The 13,572-nt window shown below is 44.0% G+C and overlaps 1 protein-coding gene across 1 annotated transcript in view; it reads right to left on the reverse strand.

Moving 5' to 3' along the window:
• Ptprn2 (protein tyrosine phosphatase receptor type N2) overlaps positions 1-13,572 on the reverse strand; it is a 725,488-nt gene that overhangs the window by 440,093 nt on the left and 271,823 nt on the right. Inside the window, exon 4 of the mRNA XM_032908352.1 lies at positions 11,379-11,481. Coding sequence (XP_032764243.1) covers positions 11,379-11,481 — 103 coding nt within the window. The remainder of the gene's footprint in view (positions 1-11,378; positions 11,482-13,572) is intronic.

Raw genomic sequence — 13,572 nt, forward strand, 5'->3', positions numbered from 1 at the left:
TGGAACCGCAGGTCCCAGGTGCTCAGTGGCTTTTGGGGTATGCATCCCAATGCATCAGCCTGGCTTCCTTGCCTCCTCTCCCAGTTATGACAGGAAATTTGCTTCAGCTCCTAGATCACTGAGAAAATATTAAGTACACCATTGCATTTGAAAGGTGCTTTGAGGCATGTGGAACTCTGGGTTGATCTTCTTTTTTATACCCAGTGCATTCTTGCTTTTGACCAAGAGCAACCAGCAACCACACAACCTTCCCCCCTCTTCCTTCCTGCTCTCTTGCTGTGTTTGGAGCAATTTGATTACAACATGTCTTGGCTTTTCATATTGTTTTACTTGGGGGAGTCATACAGCATCCTAGGTGTAGTTTTTTAAATGAGAAATGTCTCTCATGGACTCAGGTATCTGAACACTTGGTCTGCACATATTGTATAACAGTTTCCTCAAGAGATTGAAACATTCCATTCTGTTGGAAAGCTCCTTGACATGGTAGTAAAGCAACTCCAAATACTTTCAGGAAGTCCCTGAAACTGACCAGATCTACTAGGCTTCTCCTTCCCCAGTATTCAATAAAGGCTGCTGAGAGTTGCTTTCAAGCAAGCCAAGCTTCCAAAAGGATTCTTTAGACCTAGCCAGTTACTTGGAAGAAGACCACTAGCTGAGCTCCCTGGAAAATGTTGAGACCAACTGAGCTACCTAGAAAGAACACTCTCCAACCTATTAAACTGCCTGCAGACTATGCAATGAGCTCCAGGATACCAGTGTCATGTACTATCACCCATGCTGGGGTGAGCTTTGATGATGCAGCTGTCTGGTAAGTCATTCCTGCTTCTCTAAGTAACCTCTTGCTCATATTCCTCTAAGTAACTCAAAGGTTCACCAAGTTAAACTTTGGTGGTATCCATATGGGGATCACTATCTGGAGTAAGTAGGTGTGCATGTGCATATGTGCGCATGTGTATATCTATAGTGGTGGTGATGGCAGTGGTGACAGTGATGATGGTGGTGGTGGTGGTGTGTGTGTGTGTGTGTGTATGTGTGTGTGTATGTGTGTGTTTGCACGTGTGTGTTGCATCTCCCCAAGAAAAGTGTTGTTACACATCACCAATTAGTAGTACTCTGGGGGTAGGCTATGCTGCTGTAGCTGCTACAGCCTTGCTAGAGGAACGACCTCACTGGAGATAGGCTTTGAGAGTTTATAGCATCACCCTACTCGGGGTCCATGCTCTGGCTTATGTTTATGGACTTTCCTTCTGGAACCATAAGCCACAATAAACTTCCCCTTCACTACAGATGCCTTTGGTCATGGTGTTTTATTACAAAAACGGAGAAATAAATAATACAGTGCATCTCAGGATTTATCATTTTCATCATGTGGAAACAATTTTGGTCTTCTGCAAATGGCTTTTTCTTTTTATCAATACTTCTCTCTTCCCCTCCCTGAGGCTCTGTCTTCATGCATATTTGGTCCCTGGATATCTCTGAACTCACTGGTGATGTTTGTTTGCTTTGCTATATCTTCTCTCTGTCTTCTTATTGCTATATCTCTAAGTTTGCTAGAATTTTGTACATGCATCTTCCTTGCTATTAGCCTAGCATGCACTCTTCTCCTCTCCCACGTTTTGCATCTGTATCATTCCATCTGAACTCATGGGTCTCACTTTCTTGCCTCTTCTTCTGTTTAGTAACCCTTGATTGGATTCTACACTCTGCACTTTTTTCTCTTTGGGTGATATATATTCATGTATTTCCATAACATTTTTCTTTTTCATTGCTGCTTTTGTTGTTGCTGTGGTTGTAAAGATGTGTGTAGCTATTTAGTTGGTTTGGAAGCTTGAACTCATGACTTTCTTCCTTGGTCTTTCCAGTGCTGGTATTACTATGCCTAGCTGCCATTAGTCTCTTTCCCCTCATATCCTGCTGAGGGGACTTGAGAACAGTTCTACCCTTCAAGTCTTACCTGTAAGGTGAGTACAGTGGCAGTCCTCTACAAGTTATTCCTCTAGAAGCCTGAAATCTCTGCAGCTTGATCTCAAATGATGGTCCTTTTTTGGAGGCAACACCTTGAACACTATGAAAAGGTTGGTGCACCACATGGTGGGATATCCCCAATCCCCCAAGATATGGTGGGCACTTTCAGTGCTCACGGTGATTACACGTACTTCCAAGGTCTTCCCTGCACAGCTCTTGCTGTCTTGCCAATGTGTAACACTGAGTGCCTCTCTGTGGAGAGTGCTGACAGGTACCCAGCCCCCACTGTTTTCAGCCAACTTACTCCCATGAGTGACGACTTGGGACATCAGAAAGTTACTGCTTGTTCTCTGACTCACAGGCTAGTACCCTTGTTTCTAAAGAGCCTGTTGTCCTTTGATTTGTTTGCTTCATGTAGAATAAGAAGGTGTCCTTTTTGCTCTACCTTGACCAGTTATTCGGAGTCTCAAACAGAGCATAACCAATACCCATCCTATCACAGCAGGGTAGGTGAATGGAAAGGTCTTCACACAATGGATACTATTTATGATTTATAAAGAATGAATGTACCGTTGGCATCAGATGCAGCCTAGTGAGGTCAAGTATCTCAGGAACCCATCACAAGGTTCATGATTATAGGAAACTCATCTACAAACACATCCAGTATAGCACTGGAGAGAGGGCTGTGCGCAAGGCATAAATAGAACTCTGGATGACTGAAATGTTCTGTTTATTGACCTGTGTTCCTAGCACTCGCATGCTAATGTCAAAAGTTGTCAGATTATATGTTTGAGAACTCCTACTTCACAGAACATAAAATTTACCCGAGTGAAATAACACAAGTTCCCTTAAAGAATGTTGTCACCCAGCTGTGTCCCCTACAAAGTGGCCTTCTGAAAGGATCTGGTTGCCCAACCTTACATCCTAGTCTAGCCATCAGCATCCCCCTCTCTCAAGACAGCCATCTCTAAAGACTCAGAAGGCCCTGTCTGGGGTGGGGGTAAGATTAGGCTCCTGAGACCCCTGTTACAGTGCCTGTGAGACCATGGCCCACCTCAGTCAAGCCACTATGTGCACTTTCTAGATTCAAGCTTTATGCTGCTATAGCTGTTGTAGGTCTTCCTAACTGCTCAGGGTCTTGGCTTGGCACCACATCATTCACTATTATATGGACCAGGCCCCAGAAAAATGAAACTGTTTCCCTCACAGGAGACCAGTCTATGGATTTTAACAACCCATACAGCCTCTGGGGGCTCCAGATGGTGACCAGGGGTCAGGTCCACACAAGTTTTCAGTCACTTTTGCTTCCTACCTGCTGTCAGTGGGCTTTCTTAGAACTAGGGGAAATGTCTTCTTCACCACAGACTACCCTGTACCACCTTCTATCCTAACAGCAAGAACTGTACTACAAAGAACAAAAGTCTACTCTTAAGAGATCTATCTGGCTGTGGCCACATGCTGCTCCTACCATACTCTGTATATGAGAGGAATATGTATGTACAAACAGGAGGTAAAAGAGACTGATTCCTGTGCAAGTGAGCCCCAGAACACTGTCCTGGGTAGCAGGTTCTGGGTTTTAATGTCAGGTTCCATAGAATACATTCTCTTCTTTCAAGATGCTCTCTTGGCTGGTGTTTTATGTCTGACACCCAAAGCATCTCACCAGGATGCATATCCCTTGTCTAAAATACTTTGAGGCTTGGGAACTTCTGGATTTGAGTGATATTTGCATAGGTACAGTGAGATATTTGAGGATAAGGCACAAGTTTAAACATGAAATTCAGTTGAATTTTACATAAGATATAGAGGCTAACATTCCCTTAAAGAATCTATTTGGTGAACTCTCTCTCCTGCAGTAGATAAACTTGTAAGATCACTTAATGACTCCTTTATCCTGGATGGTCTTTTAAGATCATTTAGTGACCCCCTGTGCCTAGTAGAATTACTATATACATTATTATATATAATAATGTATTATTATACATTATTTCAATCCTAAAAACAGTTTCATATATTGGAGTAATAGGTTAAGGGTACCTCAATTTTGTGTGTGTGTGTGTGTGTGTGTGTGTGTGTGTGTGTTTGTCCATGTATGTCTTTCCAAAGCCTTCAATACTACATTTTGAACAAAATCAGATGCAGAAAATTACTTGTACCATCCTCCCAAGAGGCATTTCTGGGAGGATGGCATGAGCCAGAGGACGATGCAGAACTACCTGGAACATTGCCAATGTCACACCTGTAGTGGACGAGAGAAGCAGCGCTTCATCCCAACATGACCACTTCATGTCACGCTTGGGGTTCTACTGTGACCTAGACATACTTTAGAAAATGTACTGGGGTTTTAAGTGGATATAACTCATTATAAATTCCTCACATAAAAGTTAACTGAGAGTCAGGTACCAGCTGATGTTTCATGTGACAAGACAGATTTTCAAGGGGTATCTAAGGAAGGAGGACTGGAAGATGAAGACCAGCCTATGCTGTAAAGCAAGAAGGGTAGGAAGAAGAGAAGGAGGAAGATGGAGAAGAGTAAAAAGAAGCAGGGAGAAGGAAAGGATTATGAAAGAAGGGAATAAAGGAAAGAAGGAAGGAAGGAAGGAAGGAAGGAAGGAAAGAAATAAGGAAGGAAGGAAGGAAATAAGGAAGGGAGGAAGGAAAGAAGGAAGGAAGGAAAGAAAGGAAGAAAGAAAGGAAGGAAGGAAATAAGGAAGGGAGGAAGGAAAGAAGGAAGGAAGGAAGGAAGGAAGGAAGGAAGGAAGAAAGAAAGAAAGAAAGAAAGAAAGAAAGAAAGAAAGAAAGAAAGAAAGAAAGTAAACAGGCAGGCAGCAAGCTGCTACTATCATTGGTGATGCCAGCATATATTTAAAATTCCAGCAAGAAAATGCAAGTCAAAAACTACAGTGAAATATCATCTCACCCATTAGAATAGGGATTATCAAGATACAGAAACAAACACTGGTGAGGATGTGGCAAAGGCACTCTCACATTGCGCACTGCTGCTGAGAATGTAGATGTGTATAATCGTGATGGGGAACAATACAGACGGTCCCAGGAAGTCTGAAAGTAGGACTGCCGTGGAATCTCCTCATCTGCTCCCAGATATTCGTCCAGAGGAACTGGGATCACGTGCCCAGGAAATGCTGTAGCCGATACTGATTGCAGCTCTATTCACAAGTGCCACCGTAGGAAATGAATCTAGGTATCTACTGTGAACAAATAAACATACGCCACGGACTGCCAATCAGCCATGAAGAATGAAATCCTACCCTTCGCAGCAGGGTAGATGGAACCAACAAGGGAACATGCTAAATGAAATAAACCGGACATTTAAAAAAAATAAAACACATATCATCTCTCACATGGCCGACCTGGATGGAGGATGAGTAGACACTTGTTGGAATGTTGGAGGAGGGAAGGACAAAGGGAGGCGTAATCCCAAGCACCAGAGCACAGAAAGGAATAGATTCTAGTGAACACGGCACAGGGCTGGCCACAACTCACAGAAACACACCCTGTTCTTTGAGAGGCCTGGAGAGAGAGACTTGAACCCTAAATACAAGAGAGGGCTGAAGGGAGCAAAGGCCAGTGGCCCTGATCGGATCCATGCATGCCCTGGGTGTAAAATGGCAGCCAGACTCATACCTGAAGGAAAAGGTCTCCTGAAGCTGAGATTCATCAAACCTTTTCCCATCTCTGTTTCTCTCGTGTGAAAAACTCATCCTATCACCAGGTAGGGCAGCCAATGTCTGTAATTCTAGCACTTAGAATCTAAGGCAGGAGGAAATACCATGGTCTCCAGGCCAGCTTGGACTACAGTGTTAGACAGGTCTGAAAACAAAAGTAAAACCAGCCCTTGGTACAGGACATTTGATCACACTGTGAACTCCAAGATTGCGTTGCTCACTGGAAAAACTTGTTTCTAGTTGGAGTTTGACTCAGCCTTAGCACACGCCTTTAACCCCTCTGCCTAGAATACAGGCACACTCTTAGTACACAACTTTAATCCCAAACAACTGAGGTAAAAGTTTGTAGAAGGAAGCACTCATGTTTGAAAGTGATGTCTAATTGCATGGCAGACAAAGTGATGAGTCATGAGAAGAGAGAGGAAAGGGAAGTTACTTGAGGGAGCAATGTAGACAGAGAAAAGGAGAAGAGGGAGTCTTACTGGGAAAGTCTTACAGAGACAGGTTAAAGAGAGAAAAAGTTAGACACAGGTGAAGACAGAGTAAGCCAGAGAATGAGAAGGAACCAGAAGAACAAAAAAGATTGCTAGAGTTAGTTTGAGACCACGCAGAGCAATTCAGGAGAAACTGAGAGAAGCCAGCTTCAGTCAGTCAGCTTGTGAAAGGAGTTTGAGCTAGAACTGCTGAGTGGAACCAGCCAGAGAGAACTCAGAAAGAACAAGAAGAGGTGAGCTTATTCAGCAGCAAATTTCAAAGAAAAGTATTCTGGGCCTAGATTAGATTGCACAGAAGTTTGAAACCTCCAGGACTAGGTCTAGGTAAACAGACTGAGGTAGCAAGCTTTAGACGCCAATTACCTCAGAAGAATGAAAGTTAGTGTTACATGCCCAATGGCAAACACATAATTTATGGGGTAGTTCAGAGTTCCGTGCATCTCAAACCACAGCTAATTCTCCTGACTACTTCTTAATGGGTGGAATTTCATTTTCTATGTTATTAGATTGTAATTTAGCTGGTCTATTTATTCTTCTGGCACTTTATTTTTTCTCACCAATCGATAATCAATGCAGACAGAGGCAGATCGTGAAGGTGCCTCTAAGTGTCCTTATTTGTCTTGCCTGTGTCTCCTTTGTGCACGGGACATAGTTTGTGGCTCTGCAGTACGTCATGATTACTGAGAAACCACCGTCACTCTGGATACCATGTTGTAGCAACCAACATGGACTTTTGCCAGATTGATTGGCTCAAGGCAGCCAACAATTTTTGGGAACATTTCCACCTTCTAAAAGGTCGAATGTCTCTCACCCCTGGACTCCATGTTTTGTGCCCACCCTGGAATGTGCTGTGTTTTCTGCCCTTGTACATACTGCTAAAAGTTTGCTGTTTAATCAGTGGGATGAAAAGAAGCTAAGGAGGGCAAAGGGGACTCAGCGACTTTCCTCTCATGTCACTTGGCTTCACATGCAGGACCTGGGCCAAGCAACATGGACTGTGGAGACAGTGCCCATGTACACCAGCCACCTAGTTCCCATCTCAGATCTGCAGAAGACAGCCAGGTCTTCGTGGTTCATAGTGATACTGTGTGTGGCAAGCCTCACTCTTCACAGGGACATCTGACACAACCTGTGCTGATCCCCACATGGCTCTGTCCAATTCAGAGCACCACATGGCCTCTAAGACTTATATGTGTGGGAAGACAAATGGCCGGCTGTGACTGCCGCTCTCTCAGCTTATGGATCAAGTGGGGATCCTCAAAGAAAGACCAAGTTCTGTCCTTTGTCTCTCCACCCTCCATCTCCTCTGAAAATGGAGCCCAGAGTTTGCACATATTAATAAGCATCTTATCATTGAGCTACCCTGTAACTCTCCTCCTTCTCCCATTTCTTAAGAAATTGAGACAGGGTCTGTACTGGCTGGTTTTGTGTTCCAACTTGATACAAGCTGGAGTTACCACAGAGAAAGGAGGAAATGCCTCCATGAGATCCAGCTGTTGGGCATTTTATCAATTAGTGATCAAGGGTGGGAGGGCCCATTGTGGGTGGTGCTGTCCCTGGGCTGGTGGTCTTGGGTTCTATAAGAATGCAAGCCGAGCAAGAGAGGGGAAGCAAGCCAGTAAGTAACATCCCTCCATGGCCTCTGCATCAGCTCCTGCTTCTTGACCTGCTTGAGTTCCAGTCCTGACTTCCTTCGGTGATGAACAGCAATGTGCAAGTGTAAGCTGAATAAACCTTTTCCTCTCCAACTTGCTTCTTGGTCATGATGTCTGTGCAGGAATAAAAACCCTGACTAAGACAGGGTTTCATTCTACAGTTCTGGCTGGTCTTGAGCTTTCATTCTCCCCGCCTCAGCCTCCAAGGACCAGGACAAGAGGCACACAGTGTACCCCACAACATTTAGCCTTATCTTCACTATGAATGAATCACTGATTTGTTGAGGTGAGCTATTCTGTCTCTCTGGAAATCAGTGCCATGTAAGAAAGAGTTCCAAACTCCATTCTATGACCACCTGTGAATCTGCCCAGCTCTGAATCCACTTGAAATGAGGAAAGCCTGAAGGACTCTTGATCAGATACATTGCAGGTCCCTCACCCTTCCCTTCTTTCATAAATTCAGTGACTTTTGTAACTTATGCTAGTGGGATGGGCTCTGGTAGAACAGGAAGGAAGTGTATGGAGTAGAAAGGGAAGACGCTAGAGCGAAACTGGCCCCTACTCTCTAGGGATTGGGGACACACGGGCTCTTTTAATTAATAATTGAATAAGTCTGTTGCTTGGAAACCTGGGGTGATGGCTATCTGTGAATTTACAATCAGACACAGTTATTTAAAATGCCGAGGAAGACAAATGCAGGCAAAGCACAGTGCACAGAGGAGAAAGGGGCCCAAGCACTGCGGTGTGGACGCCCTGCTGGGCTCCCACGCATCTCCCGGAAGCTGTTAAGCATTGGTTATGAAGCCTGTACTTCAAACAAAAGTGTCCAAGTGTCAGGTTTTAAAGGAGGCCACATATTAACCAGGAGGCAAAGGCAAAGTGAGAGCAGCAGCACCATCCTGAGGCAGAAGCTGGGGATACAGCAGGGGCTCTCAGGCTCCGGATGGTCACAGCTCCAGGCATCTGGACAGGGTTGCAGAATGACAGTCCAGGACCGGAATGCAGTGCTCATAAAGCACGATGCTGGTGAAGAAGAGGGACCATGACAAAGGAGGTTTCACCTGACGCATTTTATTAAGCCAAACTATGAACAAAGACATCCTAAGCTCACACGTAATGCAACTGACATTTGTATTTGAAATTAAAACCATGGCATATTGTACATAAAGTTATAAAGGTAAGTGTGTATGCTGAACATAGTGGGTAGAAATATACTTTTGAGCCATCCACTGGAAACAGAAAAGCGATTGCACAAATGGAGCCACACACAAAAAACCTCAAATTTGCTAAAGAGTTCAAATCTAACAGTGGACTGAAAAGCAATAGCATTTAGGTCGCAAATTTTCAGGCTAAAGCACAGAAATGTGAGAGGAAGGAACATGTTATGTGCCTTAATTGTTCCAAAAAGATGTGAGATGACAGTCACAGGTGTACAGAGAAAAGCTCAGGAGGAGGTGACGCCAAGGCCACATTCAGAAGCAGTGTAAACCAGATCCTCCAACTTAACTCAAGAAGCTACACTTAAAAACAGTAACTCTAAAGATAACAGAAAGAAGAAAACTGGAGAAATAGGGTTTTTTAAAAATTATTTTAAGTAGATGAAAGGAGAACTTAAGTTTAAACTGTCACAGGGATTATAGACACACAGGGCTGAACCGTTTCTTCAGGCTGACAGGGCAGCACGTGGGCACTAGGCTAACATCCTGCAAGTCTCTAGGGGACAGCTTTCTTTGAAGACACTCACAATAAGAGACTGTGGGACTTATGTACAAAGAAAGATGATGTTTAAATATATCAGGGAATAGATCATTTCAACGATAAAGGAAAGTTTCCTGGTGACTTTGGGGGTAAAAATGGAGAATTGTGCAATTGACAGGTGACAATGATGCGGTGAAGAAAACGGGATGGGAAGCAGGGGGCAGGGAACTAGGAGCCAAAAAAGGCAGGGAGGAAGATACAGGGGTCAAAATACAGGGAGCTGGGGTCAGGCTGTGTTATGGCTTGTGATCCAACTGTAGGGTCTCCATGGAGTCCCAAAGGCCCACAGTATCTAATGGGAATCTACTAGATTGATAAAGACAAAGGTGAGAGGTCAGATGGTCAAAGTGAGGGGAATTCGTATCGGACTTAGGGGGTATGGAGAAAGGGTTCTGACACAGTGGAGTCTGGGCCTTGAGTAAGGAGCTAGGAAGAAGAGCCTGGCCTTCCTCTGCTGTTTGTATAATGGACAATGTCCCGGGTGTCGGTTGAAAACAAAGACTAAGACACCAGGAGGACACTGGAGCCAAGAAGCCAACCCTCCTTGACGGGACAGGGCTCAGAGAGTGGACAAGAGTCTGGAGATACCTAACCAGGTCCTCCAGAAGCTCTGGTTGTCCTTAGAGATGGATGATGGGGCTCATTCCCTTCCACTCAGGAGGAAGGAAGGAATTCAGGAGAGCAGAAAGTTCTTGTTTTAAAACCCTGCCTCAGGCCTTCTCTGAGCTAAAGACAGAAACACTCCTCAAGACAAATGACAGAAAGTCACTGCCATTGTCTTTATGATTAAGTAAGCATTCAAGACAGATGTCTAGGCACACGGTATCCATCAAGATATATTTAAGATTTATAATAAGTATATATGTTCACACATATATAACCATCTGCATAATAAATGAACTGTTTTATATAATTTATACTAATTTTTATAAATCTTTAAGTTCTTAAATGCATCTACAATTTGATGAAAAACATACACATACATATATACATACATCATACATACATAAGTATCTTTATAAAGGATGTCTCCAAGAATGTTAATCCACTCTGTATGAAGCACAGAGACTCCATTCATACCACACGCAGACTCTCTGTCCTACCCAAGTGCCCACTTTTAGCCTGTTTTTTTACCGTTGGCCCCACTAAATTTGAAATGGCCTCTGTGATGACTTGGGGCTATGACTCACTCAATGCACACAGAAAGTTTAGTTCAGGACTCTTCTGTTGCTTAGGGAAACAAAGGACAGTGCAAACTAAGCCTTCGAGAAAAGTCCCAAAGGTCTGTTCTTTAATCTCAGAGTAGAGCACGCCAGACCAGGCTCATTCTCGCAGTAGCTTCTCCTTGGGCAATGTTTCTCATCTCATGACTTATGGGGAGTGGAACTCCCAGGTCATCACCCTACAGCTGTAAGTGCAGGTGAATGAGATGGCACAGAACAAATCGTTGCTCAATAAAGGCTGCTGTGCTTTGGGAGAGAGACCGCGACTTTCTGAATTAATCCTGCTCATTGCAATGTAGTTAATACAATTTCCTAGCAAGAAACCAGAGTCCTTAACCTCACCTTGCTAGACCATGGCTCTGAAGGTGCAGGGCTCTTCTAGGGTCTCAAGGGCAAGTAAGAAAAGACCTGCCGTGTGCCTCTCAGTGTCCACGGCACCACACTGCTCCACTGATAAAGATGCCCTTGCAGAGCGTCCCCTTCCTCATGAGTATCCATTCTACACCCAAGAGGTGGGGGTTGCTTTGCTAAAAGTAACCAAACGTAATGATATGGCTATGGCTGAGAACAAGAGGAGGAAGCCATGCCCACACCTACCTGGCCGGGCTGGAAGCCTCCTCATGCCATGGGTAGGCTTTGGGGAGGTTTGAAAGCTCCTGGGCGATCACACGCTGGGTATAGTCATCTTGCCACGTGAAACCTGTGGGGAAAGGAAAATAACCTGAAGCATGAATTTGCAAATGTGGCTAAACTTTTACTCCAGACTCCTACAGACCCCTGCTCTTCCTGAAAACCATGGGGCCTTGTGAGGTTTGGTGAGATCTCCTGTAGCTTTCCTTAAATCTCCAAACACAAAGGACAGTCAGTGCTTTGCCCCATTCTTTTAAAAATAGGTGGAATGAGGTGTTGGCTGGCAGACAAAGGAAACAGAAACCAAGAGAGACTTTTCTAATGCAGAAGATGGACCTTGTCTACCTGGCTAGTTTCACCGGCAGTGAAGATGGCCCCCTCATCAATGTGCATGTAGTTGCCAAGCATACCGGCTGGCTGTACTGCCTTGCTCAGCACACCCACTGTTCTGCTGACCTGGGTGCCACATCACATTGGAACAACTGTTTTCCCTAACCCATCCTGCCCGAGAGCCCAGCGTTTGGTTGGATAGGGTTCTTGTGAAGCAATTACTGTGGATTTAATGTACTAAATCTCAGAGCCAATTACATTATATTTACACTCAAATGTTGTGACAAAGAGCTTTATAACAAGGGGAAGCAGTTATGAAGGCAAAAATCCATGCGATTGTGCATTAATTACATGCACTGTGGATCACATGATAATTACGCTCAGAATTACCAAATAACTCCCAAGAATAATTATTATGCAATTTGTACATTTTAGATCTTACGGTAACGCTTTCACACTTAGAGCTACCCCATGCAATTATCCATAATTATCTAATCACTAAGCATCACATAATTACAGAGGTATATTTTTATGCTCTGTGCAAAAAAACAAGTTACAAAGCCTTTAAGTCAGGACAGCTCTGTGTATGTACGTGTTTGCATACATGCAAATGTGTATGCATGTGTGTTCATGTGTGATGATCATGCGTACGAGACTATATGTGTATGCATGGGAAGGTATATGTGCACATGTGTGTATATTTGTGTCTGCATATGCACGTGTGTCTAGTGTGGTAATGAAGCCTACAGCATACACTCTGGATGAAATTTAAAGTATAGAGTAGTGGTTTTCACGAACATATTTAAGTATTATTAATGAAAATGTGAATTGTTCAAGCTTACAGATGGTAAGAATCAAATGTCTGGCACATCCTAAATCCCAGGAGGCCCAATGGTGAAAATATCAAGAAGACTCTGGGTTCAACCCTAGGTCCTTCAGAGCATCTCTCAGTGGGAGATAAGTCACTGCAGGGAATTCAGCCCAGTCCCTGTAGCTTGCAGTGTTTTGTGGTGAAGGCAACAGAAGCTCAAGTCCTTGGCCGGGCTTGCTTCTGAGTCCCCCCCTCTGTCCATTCCCAGGAGCATTCTCAATGAAAGCACTTTGTGATGTTAACACAACAGCTAGCATTTTGGGTTTAGAAAACAAGCGTATTTTAAACATGCTATCCCCAAGGACAGTCTTAACATTAATATTTATCAGGCAACAGATACTTGAGAGCATAAAGGAACTTTGCATGAAAAAAAATTTCATTAAAAATGTCATCTTCTGGGCTGGGGAGATGACTCAGTTGGTAAAATGCACAGCTTGCATATTCAAGGGTCTGTTTGATCTACAGAGCCCACATTTAAAAAGCATGGGCATGAGAGCACATGCTTAGAACCCCAGAATTAAGGAGGTAGAGCCCCAGGGATTCCCAGGGCTCACTGGACAGTCTAGCAGGCCAATGACAGACTCTGTCTTATAAAACAGCAGAGATTACTCCAGAGAAATAACACTAGAGATTGTCCTCTGGCTTCCTGTGCACACAAATGTGTACCACATATGCCTGCACATAAAGATACATAAATCCATGCACACGCAAGCACACACAAACACACACAAGCTGTCATCCAAGGAGCACACTGCTTGGACACAGTGCTACATATGCTGAGCTCCTGTGACAGGGCTTCAGGAGCATGATGGTCAGGGTGGAGTCAGCTGCACAGGCAGTCTGAAAGGGATCCAGACACCAGCCCAGACTTCTAAGCCTTTGTTTGAGCAAAAAGTAAGTATTTCTGTGTTGGGAAAGAAATGGACTGAGCATCACTCTGAACTAACAAAGAACTAGAGT

Source organism: Rattus rattus, chromosome 7 (genome assembly GCF_011064425.1).
Source record: "Rattus rattus isolate New Zealand chromosome 7, Rrattus_CSIRO_v1, whole genome shotgun sequence".
In the NCBI taxonomy this organism is placed as follows: Eukaryota; Metazoa; Chordata; class Mammalia; order Rodentia; family Muridae; genus Rattus; species Rattus rattus.